Source organism: Hoplias malabaricus, chromosome 4 (assembly GCF_029633855.1).
Source record: "Hoplias malabaricus isolate fHopMal1 chromosome 4, fHopMal1.hap1, whole genome shotgun sequence".
Taxonomy (NCBI): domain Eukaryota; kingdom Metazoa; phylum Chordata; class Actinopteri; order Characiformes; family Erythrinidae; genus Hoplias; species Hoplias malabaricus.
In genome coordinates, this window is record NC_089803.1 from 48,964,049 (window position 1) to 48,978,701 (window position 14,653).

The 14,653-nt window shown below is 39.1% G+C and overlaps 1 protein-coding gene across 1 annotated transcript in view; it reads right to left on the reverse strand.

Annotated features, from left to right (window-relative positions):
* Positions 1–14,653, reverse strand: part of parp12b (poly (ADP-ribose) polymerase family, member 12b) — a 45,899-nt gene that overhangs the window by 22,576 nt on the left and 8,670 nt on the right. The window contains exon 2 of the mRNA XM_066669473.1: positions 13,887–14,022. Coding sequence (XP_066525570.1) covers positions 13,887–14,022 — 136 coding nt within the window. The remainder of the gene's footprint in view (positions 1–13,886; positions 14,023–14,653) is intronic.

Below are 14,653 nucleotides of genomic sequence, written 5' to 3' on the forward strand. Positions count from 1 at the left end.
TAAGCAATTTGTATCATTGTAATAATAAATAGTATACAAATACTTGCAAAAATAGTGCTTTATTCCATATTATTTCAACTTCAAGGTTTGCAATGTGTGCAGAGGTCAGGTGTGGCATTAAGTGAAAGTATCTGCTTTTTGGTGTATAGATTTGTCTTTCAAATTGTACGTGGACAGTAATTAAAAATGCAATCATGTATACCATGGGAATCTTTACAAAACTCCTTATCCATGAGAGCTACAGGTCAAAGTCTTTCTGCATCATGATCCTTGCATAATTCCATATTAAATCCTTAACTGCAATTATTTAGCCATAACCCCACTATTCTGGTGATAACAGGCAAAAATGTAAGCCATGTATTTGTAGTCTAGACATTTTTTAGGTGATGCTCATATTTCAAAACCATCATACCATCAAAACGCAAATTTTCAGTAGATTCAGGAAGTCGATAATTATCAAAACTAAGCTCAGGCCTGAAATGAGTTAAAGACATGTGATGGCCATATATTTAACAAATATTCCACATTTTGCTAAAGACCAGGGTGGCTTACATCAATGATGACAAAATATAGGAATTATGCAATAATTAAGCTGTAATTAAAGGCTAGGTATCTATATCTCAGCATCCGTAAGTCCACACTTTTATATTCAACTTGGAAATCTTTTTAAGGAATGTATATGTTTTTTTCTCAACTGTAAAAATTGCAATTAATGAAGTTTTTAACTTATTTTCTTCATGGTCTTAATGCAAAACTTGGAATTTGGTGTCTTATACTAAATAAGCTAAATAATGAAGTAAATATTTATTTTTTGGGGGAGAGAAGGAAAAATTATGTCCCCTCCCTCAACATCCATAGCAGAAGTGCACTGGAAACTGTACTGGAGAGCAACAATATGTAATTTAGCAGTCATGAACCAGTTAATTGTAGAGTGCATGTTGGTTGGTTGTTCCTCATTTAAATAATGTAAACCAGTATTTTGCCACATGGAAATAATTAAGTCAAAAATATCGGTCCAGACTCACAGATGATTATTAGGAAACCTGATTGAGGATTGGTTCAATAAAACAAAACAAATATGCTGTTACTTAAGTGAAACAAACAAACAAAAAAAAAACTACTGCTGTCTAACTGTTGTGATGGAAATGCATGATGGTCTTGATGTGTTTTCTGTAATGCTCTATGTAATAAGCCGACAAATGGATGCCTGGCAAATTTTATTTCAGGCCACAAAAATGCGATTCCTCACTCTAAAATTCTATCACAACTAATCGCAAAAATGGTGCCCCTCTATTGTGCAGAATGTTTTTAATGAGTGATGTTGAGTCAGAATATTAAAAGACAATCACAAAGAGAGTAGAAACTCCAACTCCATCAGACCCAATGGACCTAGATGTACTAACTGATTACCTAGAAAATACCTGTCGATCTACTTTAGAAAAGGTAGCACCACTTAAACATAAAAGTATAAGACAGAAAAAGCTCGCACCATGGTATAACGATAAGACCCGTACTTTAAAACAAACATTACGAAAACTAGAGCGGAAATGGCGATCAACCAAGCTTGAAGTGTTCCATTCTGCCTGGAAGGACAGCCTTATAGAGTATAGAAATGCCCTCACTAAAGCTCGCTCAGCATATCTGGCCTCGCTGATCTCCAATAATAAAAATAATCCGAGAGCACTGTTTAGTGTGTTTTCTAGAATTACAAAAAATCAAGCAGGTTCTGAACAACTAATTCCAGCAACTCTCACCAGTAAAGATTTTATGGACTTTTTAATACCGTATTTTCCGCACTATAAGGCGCACCTAAAAACTCAAATTATCTCAAAAGCCGACAGTGCGCCTTATAATCCGGTGCGCCTTATATATGGACCGATATTGAGCCAGGTCTCGCAACTACGGTAAGCAGCCGCCTACTTCATTTTCTTCCGCGCGCGGTGCATGCTGGATATATACCGGTATATATATTTCATTTCCATTGTTTTTTATGTAAAGACCCCAAAATGGCTCCTATTAAGAGACACGCATATGACGCAGAGTTTAAACTCAAGGCGATCAGTCACGCAGAAGAACACGGGAATAGAGGAATAACTTAGTAAAGTGAGCTTTACGTGTTTATTTTGTGTGTTGTGTGATTTTAACGTTTGAGCAACGTTGAGTTATTGATATATTGTTATCGCTTTGCACTATTTCGAGTGTTACTATATTGTGATTATTATTATTATTGAATCGAGGAGAAGTTCCCCCCCCACACACTATGTGGGGTATATTAACATTGCACTACATGTTTTACCTTAAACTACGCTGGGTTGTAATCTATTAATAAAGTTGAACTGACCTATCTGACTGTTTTGTTGACATTCCCTTTAGCGCAGCTCCATCTAATTGATGCATAACGTAACCCCCAGCCTCTACTGTAGCGTCTATTGTATGCGCCTTATAATCCGGTGCGCTTTATATATGGACAAAGTTTTAAAATAGGTCATTCAATGAAGGTGCGCCTTATAGTGCGGAAAATACGGTAATAAAATTGAGAATATTAGACAACAAACTCTAGCCACAGGATCAAATCCATCCTGGCTGCCACCCGATGTGAATGAAATAAAACATAATATAACTGTAAAAGAAAGACTTGAAACCTTTTACCCACTCCCACAATTAGAACTAGAGAAGATTATCACCTCCGCAAACTGTACAACTTGCACACTTGATGCAATTCCCACAAAGTTGCTCAAAGAAGTACTACCAGCTATTATTGATCCTCTTTTAACTATAGTAAACTCATCGCTTAGTCTGGGCCATGTACCCAAAGCTTTTAAACTAGCAGTTATTAAACCTATGATCAAGAAACCAAATCTTGATGCTAGTACACTGTCTAATTACAGGCCTATTTCTAATTTGCCATTTCTGTCTAAGATCTTAGAAAGAGCTGTGGCCCAACAACTTAGTTCATATCTACATAAGAATCATATATATGAAAAATTCCAATCTGGATTCAGGCAACATCATAGTACAGAGACAGCTCTAGTCAAGATAACAAATGATCTTCTTCTTGCCTCTGATCAAGGCCACGTATCCCTGTTGGTGCTTCTTGACCTAAGCGCAGCCTTCGATACAATAGACCACAATATTCTCATAGAAAGGTTAGAAAACATGGTTGGAATCACAGGGACAGCCCTATTATGGTTCAAATCTTACTTAACGGAACGTTATCAATTCGTAAAAGTAAACAATCTAAATTCAAATTATTCTAAAGTAAGATTTGGAATTCCACAAGGCTCTATTTTAGGACCATTATTATTTACATTATACATGTTACCGCTAGGCACAGTTATAAGAAACCATGACATTAACTTTCACTGTTACGCAGACGACACACAATTGTATATTTCAGCCAAGCCCGATGACAAACACAGATTAAAGAAAATAGAGGACTGTGTAAAAGACGTGAAAGGCTGGATGTTGCGTAACTTCCTCCTTCTAAACAGCAACAAAACAGAGGTCCTGCTTTTGGGTCCAAAAGTGACAAGAAATAAATTATCAGATTTAATTTTAAATCTAGCTAACTTTCCAGTTAAACCTGGTTCAGCAGCAAAAGATCTTGGTGTCATAATTGACCCGGATTTATCATTTGATCAACACATAGGTAGTATCACTAGGACAGCTTTTTTACATCTTCGCAATATTGCTAAGATTAGAAATGCCTTATCCCTCCAGGACGCAGAAACATTAGTACATGCCTTTATTACTTCAAGGCTTGACTACTGTAACGCACTACTGTCAGGATGCACCAGCAGCAATTTAAGAAAACTTCAACTAGTTCAAAATGCTGCAGCTAGGGTCCTCACTAAAACTAGAAAATTTGAACATATCAGCCCAGTTTTATCATCACTTCATTGGCTGCCTGTTAAATTCCGCATTGACTACACAATTTTGTTATTAACATATAAAGCTCTACATGGGCTTGCTCCTGAATATCTTCAAGATACAATTTCCTATTATGAGCCTCCACGTTCACTCAGATCACAGAATACTGGATTTTTAATTGTTCCCAGAATTCAGAAGGCCTCAGCTGGGGAAAGAGCCTTTTCTTATAAAGCCCCCCAACTCTGGAATGATCTTCCAGAAAATGTTCGGGACTCAGACACAGTCTCAATCTTCAAATGTAGGCTAAAAACTCATTTGTTTAGTTTATCATTTGGTAGCTAATGCTCCCCCATAGATAAAGGCGGCAGATCCGGGGGGTCCATGGACACAGGGAATTATAGTATACTGAGACGCTGGTGCTGTCGTCCCGCCGCTTCTCGCGATCACTCAGGTTTGTTGACGGTGGAGCGGAGGGATGCCAGTGTTTCAGGATGCTCCCGTGTCTGTGTGTCCTCCTGGTTCTCTCCTTTTAGTTAATGCTGTCATAGTCAGATCTGCCGGAGTCATTAGCCACACTCTGGAAATTTTCATATTTTCTACTTTACAAACACAAAACAGTTCAAAACTAATTCCATCCCTTTACATCTTTCCGAGTAAATGACTGCCCACCTGTCTGTCTGGACACTGATGGATGAGTGTCGAGATCCTCCTCCACGCTTCAGACCAGCTGCCCACGCTCCAGCAACCACCAAGTGCCTTGAAGCTGTCCCTACACTGAAGTTCTCATGGACTACTAACTATCATCACCAGTAGATTGACCAGAGGAGGATGGGTCACCCCTTGTGAGCCTTGGTTCCTCCCAAGGTTTCTTCCTCAGCTGGGGGAGTTTTTCCTTGCCACTGTCGCCCCTGGCTTGCTCACTTGAGGGTTTTACATTTGTCTTTACATTTCATGTCAAATCTTGTCTTACTGGAATTCTGTGAAGCTGCTTTGTGACAACATCAGTTGTGAAAAGCGCTATATAAATAAATTTGATTTGATTTGATTTATCCATTTATGTAATTTCAATTTGCCTGCATTTTAGATCAGTAGTTATTAACTTTAAAAAGGTGTATGTTCATATCTACACTTTCTCTCTCACCTCAGATAAAAACAGCCCAGCATTGCTGACTATGTTTTGAAGAAGATCTGCACACCACAGCAAGCACCTCAATTGGCTCCTCTCGACATGGAGGAGCAGCGGCTCCACTCCGAGTCTCTCCTGGATGTCCGAGCTCCTAACCCTCTCTCTAAGAGAGAGTCCAGACACCCTGTGGAGAAAACTCATTTCAGCCGGTTGTACCCGTTATCTCGTTCTTTCGGTCACTACCCAAAGCTCGTGACCATAGGTGAGGGTTGGGACGTAGATTGAATGGTAAAACGAGAGCTTTGCTTTTCTGCTCAGCTCTCTCTTCACCACAATGGACCGGTACAGAGCCTGCATTACTGCTGACACTGCACCAATCCACCTGTCAATCTCAAGCTCCATCTTTCCCTCACTCATGAACAAGACCTCAAGGTATTTAAACTCCTCCACTTGAGGCAGGATCTCACTTCCAACCAGGAGAGAGCACTCCACCCTTTTCCGACTGAGTACCATGAACTCGGACTTGGAGCCAACAAGACCACTTCATCCACAAAAAGCAGAGGAATCCTGAGACCACCAAACCGGACACCCTCCGCCACTTGGCTACGTCAAGAAATTCTGTCCATAAAAATTATGAACAGAACCGGTGATAACGGGCAGCCCTGATTCCAGTCGGACTTACTGCCAGCCATACGAACCAGACTCCTGCTCTGTTTATACAGGGACTGGATGGCTCGTAGCAAAGAGCCCATTAACCCATACTCCCTGAGCACCCCCGACAGAATACCCCGAGGGACACGGTCGAATGCCTTCTCCAGATCCACAAAACACATGTAGACTGGTTGAGCAAACTCCCATGCACCCTCCAGGATCCTAGCGAGGGTAAAGAGCTGGTCCTGTGTTCCACGACTGGGGCGGAATCCGCATTATTCCTCCTGGATCCGAGGTTCAACTATCAGTCGGACTCTCTTCTCCATTATCCCGGCATAGACCTTACCGGGGAGGCTGAGGAGTGTGATCCCCCTATAGTTGGAGCACAGCCTCCGATCCCCCTTATTAAAAAGGGGAAACCACCTCCCCAGTTTGCCAGTCCAGAGCCACTGCCACCGATGTCCACGCGATGTTGCAAAGACATGTCAGCCAAGGTGTTTCCTACCACCTCAGTCACAGTGATAGACAAGCCCCCCCCATGGGTCCCCAAACTCTGCTTCCTCTTCGGAAGACGTGGTGGTGGGATTGAGAAGATCCTCGAAGTATTCCTTCCACCGCCTAATGACGTCCCCAGTCGAGGTCAACAGTTCCCTACCCCCACCATATACAGTGTTGGTGGAAAATTGCTTTTCCCTCCTGAGTCGCCTGATGGTTTGCCAGAAACTTCACGGGGCTGACCGAAAGTCGTTTTCCATGTTCTCACCGAACTCCTCCCACACCCGAGTTTTTGCCTCAGTGACAGCCGAAGCTGCGAGCCGCATGGCTCCCCGGTACCTGTTGGCTGCCTCCGGAGTCCCCCGAGCCAACCAGGCTCGATAGGACTCTTTCTTCAGCTTGACAGCCTCCCTCACCCGGGGTGTCCACCACCGAGTGAGGTGATTGCCACCCCGACAGGGACCGACAACCTTGCAGCCAAAGCTCTGTTCAGCCGCCTCAACAATGGAGGTCCGGAACATGGCCCACTCAGGCTCAATGTTACCAGCCTCCCCCGGGATGCAGTCGAAGCTCTGCCAGATGTGGGAGTTGAAGATCTTTCTGACAGGTTCCTCTGCCAAATGTTCCCAGCAAACCCTCAGCACGCGTTTGGGCCTGCCAAGTCTGTCCAGCATCCTCCCCCGCCATCTGATCCAACTCACCACAAGGTGGCGATCAGTTGACAGCTCAGCGCCTCTCTTCACCCGAGTGTCCAGAACATATGGCCGCAGGTTCGATGATACAACTATAAAGTCAATTATTGAAACGCGGCCTAGGGTATCCTGATGCCAGGTGTACTTGTGGACACCCTTATGCTCGAACATGGTGTTCGTAAAGGACAAACTGTGACAGGCACAGAAATCCAATAACTGAACACCACTCGGGTTCAGATCAGCGGGTTCCTCCCAATCATGCCCCTCCAGGTCTCACTGTCATTACCCACGTGAGCGTTGAAGTCCCCCAGCAGAACAATAGAGTCCACAGAATGAGTGTTCTCCAGCACCCCCTCTAAGGTCCCCAAGAAGGCATGGTACTCTGAACTTATGTTCGGTTCATAAGGACAAACAACAGTCAGAGCCCTTTCCCCAACCTGAAGGTGCAGGGAAATTACCCTCTCGTCCACTGGGGTAAACCCCAACGTACAGGCGCTAAGCCGAGGGGCTATGGGTAAGCCCACTCCTGCCTTACGCCTCTCACCCTGGGCAACTCCAGAGTGAAAGAGCATCCAGCCCCTCTCAAGGAGATTGGTTCCAGAGCCCATACCGTGTGTCGAGGTGAGCCCAACTATATCTAGCCGGTACCTCTAAACCTCGCACACCAGCTCAGGCTCTTTTCCCCCAGAGAGGTTATGTTCCATGCTCCAAAAGCCAGTTTCAGTAACCAAGGATCAGAACACCAGCGCTCCTGACCCCGGCTGCCACACGATCCACAATGCACCAGACCCGCATTACTACCTCTCCCACAGGTGGTGGGCACATGGGAGAGTGAACCCATGTAACTCCTTTGGGCTAAGCCCGGCCAGACCCCATGGGTGAAAGTCCGGCCACCAGGCGTTCGCCAAGGAGCCCCTCACCCAGGCCTGGCTTCAGGGTGAGGCCCCGGTAACCCTACTCCGGGCAAGGGAGGCTGTGTCCATGTTCTTAACTTCATCCTTGTCTTTATGGATCACTCTTTGTCTGGCCCATCACCTGGTAGGGTCTCCCAAGACCAAATTGCCTTGGGAGACCCTACCAGGGGGCTATTGCCCCCGTCAACATAGCTCCTAGGCTCACGCAGGCACGCAAAGCCCTGCACCACGTTAAGGTGGTGATCCAAGGAAGAGATTTCCAATTATTCTAAAGTAAAATTTGGAATTTTGCAAGGTATACCCAGTTCTGAACAGCAGCACCTCAGATGACAAAAATTGGTCTAAAGATCACTTGATTCTAAAGGTGTCACTGTTAACGAAGTTATAAGGGATCAGAAAATTAATGTTTTATGTCTGACTGAGGCTTGGATTCAACCCAATGAACATTTTACATAAAATGAAGCCAACCCTGTAGTTTAAAATTAAATAAACAGCCGAAAGATATCAGATAAAGAAGAGGGGTAGGAGTTATCTACTGAAATACCTCAGAAAGACATCAGAAAAGAGTTGCACATTTTCTTCTCTAGATTTTTTTCTGTTAACATAACCAATCCTCTTAAAACAAAAGGTTAGTTTAATTGTTTAATGTTTACAGACCACCAGGTCCCTATTCAGAATTTTTGTAAGAATATAGTGGCTTTATTGAAAATTTAGCAGTGGGAAGTGATAAATTAATAAAAGGATACTTTAATATCCATTTTGAGATTGTTGATGATCCACTACAAAAGATATTTTCATTAATCCTAGACTCTGTCAACTTTACCCAAAATGTAACGGGGCATACACATTATTCTAACTATACCCTTGATTTAGTTTTGAGCCTTTGTGTCAGCATAGATGACTATTCATCCTCACAACACAGTAATGTCAGGTAATTTCCTCTTTTTATATGCGCTGCATCTCATATAAATTAATCCCATGATACTGAAAAGCTCAGTAATGCCAAATATACCAAAACATTTAATTTGATTGAAAACTTTAAGATTTGTCCACTTTAGTTCATTGTCCATCGAATTCTGTATAACTGGATAGGCTAAAAGACTGTTTAGAAAAGACCTTAAGATCAATCTAGACAATGTAGCAGCTCTGAAGAGTAAAAAATAGTTTTGATCTCAAAGCTTGCTAAGAATCAGGAGGGTACTTTAACCCAGCTATACAACAGTGATTACATTTTTCAATAATAATAAAAAAAATCTGACAAATAATTAAGCCATTAGTACTGACTCCAAACTGTCTGTCATCTGATGTGGCTGATATAGCACAAAAATAATAATAGAATAGAGGTTCGAAGCATTCTCCCCATTTCAGCAGCCAGGATTGGAAAAATCCCTTCATCAAATTCCAAAACCTGTGTACTTGACGCTATTTCAACAAACCTACTTAAAGAACTACTAGTTACAATCAAACCTCTTCTAATAGTAGTAAATTCTTCTATTGATCTGGAAGCTCATATCTAGAGTTTTTAAATTAAGTTGTTAAACCCTGATTAAGAAACCAAATCTTGATCCTAGTGAACTGTCAAATTATAGACCTATTTCTTATCTGCCATTTTTATCTAAAATCTTACAACATTAAAATAAAAATGGAAATACTGTTTGGTCATTTCTTTATGCAAACGTGTGAGCAAATATCATGACACAATTAAAATCGAAATGAAATAACTTGGGTTATTTCACTCAAGCATGGGTCAGCAATTGTAATTAAAATTAATTTCAAATCAATTTAATTAATTTCTTTTTCAAAACTACGCTGGTTTTTCCTGGTCAGATCTCAAATAACCCTAGCGAACAAGGAAAAGAAAATTCAAACACCATTTTAGCTTTGTTTTTTCTTCATGAACTGGATAATAAAATAAAAATTAAAATTAAATATGTATTTAACTTTTCATTTTCAACTGCAAGTATGCAGCAGATGGGACAAAATAAAAATGAAAATGAAAAATGGAAAAATCAAGTCATAATGATGGTTTAGTCTGTGTAATTTTTGGTCATTCTGTATTCATTTTAGAAACAGATATTAAAAAATGAAAAAACAGATTCTTATTTGATTTTCATTTCATGCTCCAAATCCATGATGTTAAAAAGAACAATATTTTTTTTTTTCTTTGAAATCAAAACATAAATTCGCAAAGTATTAGAGGCAGAAAAAAGTCTGTCTTTTTTTTTCTCAAACTAATTTTTAATACACTTGTCAAGGTGCGTAAATACAAAGCACTCACTTTAATTTTTTTTTATGTTTGCTCTGGTACGTGTACTGATTTTAAAGCTGTTAGTTAGCACATTTTGAAGAATGCAGTTAAGACAGTCGCCATCTGAGAAAATATGGTTAAACTAGCCACACTCAGATTTTTGTGCATCCTAGTGACTGAGCTTTAATACTCAATGCACATGAAAACCTGAAAGCAAGCCCTTGGTTTTAAAAGGAAACGTATTTAAGTGGTTTATAAAATAATATCATTTCTAATAATAAAATACTTCAAAAATCCAACAGACATCAGTTGATGAAGTGATATTACTATATTATTTTTAAATAAACGGCATTCCAAATTCCCATAAATGTCCATTGCATTCAATGATGAGTCAGGTTTACTGCTTTATAAAATGGTCATTTTAAATATGCAATCCATTCAACCATCAGATATCAACTCAGTGTTGACCATACTATGTACCCATGAAATATGAAGTGATTATTCCCAGTGGGCACTCGACTTTGTGAGGTTTCTTTTTTTGTTGTTGGATTCTGATCATGGCGTCACATAACCCAAAAACAACCCATTTTCAACATTAAAAACTTGTGAGATTTTGGTCGTGAATAAGACGTCGACATAATTTTGAAATGCGACTTGAATTTGTAGACATTTTAAGCAGCAAGTTGAAGTTGCAACTAAAATTTTTCTTAAAGTTTGGATCTAGTTCTTAATTCCATTAACATATTCCTAAACATTTTATGACTTTGCTATAGCTATTTTATTTCTTCATGGTTTTAAAAAGAGTTATCTGTCCATTTTTCAGTGTTGCAGCCAATGGAGTCACAGTCCCTCATACAGTGGGTTGTTTTGCAGCGGTGCTCGTGTCAGTGCTGAAACATTGGGAAATAGAACTTTCAGAACCAACTGCTTATTCAAATGGATGTTAGCACCATTTCCTGGAGAAACTAAATTTCCTTCTACCTCAACATATCACAGATTCATTTTTGAATCAAAGTAATTATTTATACATAAAAATCACATTAGTTAATTTAATATAGTTTAACAATAAAATTAATAAACTATTATTAGAGTGTAAGACAAATGAGCCCTTAATAAGTAATTAATTCTGTGACATCTTGACTTGACATATGATAATGTAATGAGGACGAGTATGATTTTTTTCTCTTATGATATTAGTGCAATTAATGAACAATTTAAAAGAATAGTTATTTTAAACTGGTAATACAGTAATTTGCAAAATACATGCATTCTGCTTTGCCATTGTTCAAAAAGGTTACTGGCAGGCACTGATAAGCCATGATGGCAGTTAGCTTAATGAATGTCTGACACCAAAAATGTTATATCTTATTTACTACAGTCGAAAAGGATTTACAAGTGCATACTGGTCCCCTGGCCAGTATGTTTTTTATTTTTATTTTACAAAGTTGGCAACACTATCCACATGGTCTATTCTGGGATAAAGTGTGGTGAGTTTCTGGACGGCGAATGTTGTTTCAAGACAAAAATAAAGAAAAAACATGAATCTAATGCCTGTTACAATCTTCTATCCATCCATCCATTATCTGTAACCGCTTATCCAATTCAGGGTCACGGTGGGTCCAGAGCCTACCTGGAATCATTGGGTGTAAGGCGAGAATACACCCTGGGGGGGACGCCAGTCCTTCACAGGGCAACACAAACACTCACACACTCACACCTACGGTCACTTTTGAGTCGCCAATCAACCTACCAACGTGTGTTGGTAGCACCCGGAGGGAACCCACACGGACACGAGGAGGACACACCAACTCCTCACAGACAGTCACCCGGAGCGGGAATCGAACCCACAACCTCCAGGTCCCTGAAGCTGTGTGACTGCGACACTACCTGCTGTGCCACCGTGCTCTAATTGAAATAGCATTTTTAGATCTTATGTTCTTGACATACTTTATGTTATGTAATCTTGTGAATACAGATTTATTGTGTGAAATATTAAATACACAGCACAAATTATGACTAAAGTATGGTTTTAAAGAAACATGTTATTAAAGTGACATAAATAAGACATCAAAATGATGTGAAATTAACTTGGTAACTAACTACTGTGTGGACGTAAAATAGACGTCAGGTAAAAGCGTCTGAAACACTTCCAAATTCAACCATATTTCAACCATCAGCTGATGGCAGGGAAAGATCATCTCAAGGTCTTTTCAACTGACCTGTACCCCCTGGGTTACACCATCATCAAGGCAACTCAAGGCACGTAAATAAAAGGCGCTCATTTTTTTACGCTTGCTCTTGTAAGTTTATTGTTTTCAGGGCTGTTCGTTTCAGAGCAGTATGGCTGTAGAACAACACTCATGACAAAAAGGGGATATTCTAGAGCCACCTCTGCGGTGTTAAACTTTGGTCTGAGTAAAATAATTATGTCATGATATTTGTGCACACTTTTGAAAAAAGATGTCAAAATGGCATTTAAAGTTTCATTTTATTGTTTTCATTTCAATTTAAAATTTTGGTAGGATTTACCTCCCATAGACCTAAGTGTGGTAACTATTGCTTAGAAAAATTGAAAACCATGGCTAGAATCACAGGTACAGCTGTAGCCTGGTTCAAATTTTATCTAAACGAATCAGTTTGCAAAAGGTGTACCATCTAGCTATATGTAAGTGAAATAAGACGTTCCACAAGCCAATGTTATTTACAATTATACATGCTGCCACTGGGTACAGTTAAGTAAACATAACGCCAGTTTTCACTGTTAAGGCTCATTTATACTCCCTCTGTGTACGGAAATGTATGCATGCTCTTCAAGCAATATAACCATCACTGCCCATATACTTCCTTCATCACTCCATTGACATATTTGTTGAGCAACACATCCAGTCGAGGGCACATCGAAGTAAAAATCAAACATGATGTTGGCGGAGGAACTTGTAGTTCTGTTTTTAATTCAGACACGATGATGAAACGCAACATTCTAGGAGGGCAGTGGTCTGTGATGCCATTAAATAATATTAAATAACCTCTTATCAAAACGTTCCGCCATTTCTTCTTCTGCATCTTGCACTGCCCCCACAGTCTCCAGTTGTATTGCTCTGTCCCGCATCCATAAGCTTTCAGAATACATGCAAACTATTTACAGAGTGAACGCGGACTATAATAACTTGTAGTACTAGAAATAAATAAAAATATATAAATAAAATGCTTCATTTGAAAAATAATTTAATCTAATTAAAACTTACATAATACAATATAAAACTTTAAAAACAAATTCAAATTAGGGCAAATTTTTCAGATTTGCAAAATTTATATTTAAATCTTAATGGCACAATAATCATTCCATAGACCTTTAAAGCCCTTGATGATCCTAAAAGCCACTTCACTGAAATTATGTTAAATGAAACATAGTTTTACCTCAGATCTGAGACAGGTTTGACTGAAAGTATAGCAGAGAAGTATAATTAAATGTTAAAATTTTTTAATATGTATGTAGATGCTGGTCATTTTGAACAGTAAATGTAATATATTTTCGTTGTACATGTCCTGACACCAGTTTGTTAATCTCCACTTCTGTAAAAAAGTCTGTATGTATTTCTAACGTCTGTCATCTATCATTTCACATCAAACCACGTATATTATGTAAAAACTACAGCAGTTTTCATTACTTAATTTTATTTAAAAACTGTTTCTATTAGATGACAGGAACAAAATGAGTCTAAAGAAAATAAATTTTTTAAATATATAGAAAAATAGTAAAACTATACTTCTGATGACACCAGTGATGTCAGAACATTAAGATAAAAACTGGCTTTACAAGTTGTAGTATTGTATAAGCATAATGTCAGTTTGCTGCTTTTAATAATGTGCTGAAGTGCATGTGTCTTCACCTCTGGCAGTAGGGAGGGGTCATTTTGTAGCAGAAGAAGGAAGAGTTCTTCCTCCTGAAGTTCATGAAGGGTGCATTCTCGGAGCAGGGGATAATTATGTTCGGACTGAATATTATGAGAGAACCGGCACTCCTTCCTAAATGGTAAACACACACACAAACACACACCAATAGCAAATACAAAAAATTAATTAACTATGAGTGCATGTATTACACCTGGTACACTGATACATAAATATGAAGTAGCGATATTTAAGAAAAGCACAAGCATAAAACATTGATACTGTACATAAAGGACCTAATAATTTTTGGTTTCAACTGAACTGAAACTGCTTCATGTACTCACAGATTGAGTACAGAAGCTGACTAGCTTTTTCAGGCAATTAAGAAATAAAATGTACCTTTCTCCTCCAAAAGGCTAAAATTAAAAGTACTGAAAACTACTAAAAAACTTCCAAAGAAATTTCAGGAGATAATTAAATCATTATCTAATAATTGTCCATGGTGACAATTTCTATAAGAAAAAAATGTTAGATTATTTTAATAAGAATTTTATTTTCATCTGGTAATTTGTATTATGTTTTGTGCTTGTGTTATTATAAAGTATTATAAATAATAATATCAATGTGCTGCTTTGATCATCACTGCAAAGCCTGATGTATTTATTCTAAAAATAAATGTGTATCTTCCCTTGCACTAAATGTTTTTACCCATTTGTAAGAGCACTATTTCCTGCACAAGGTGATCCCCTTGCCCTCTTGCATGAAG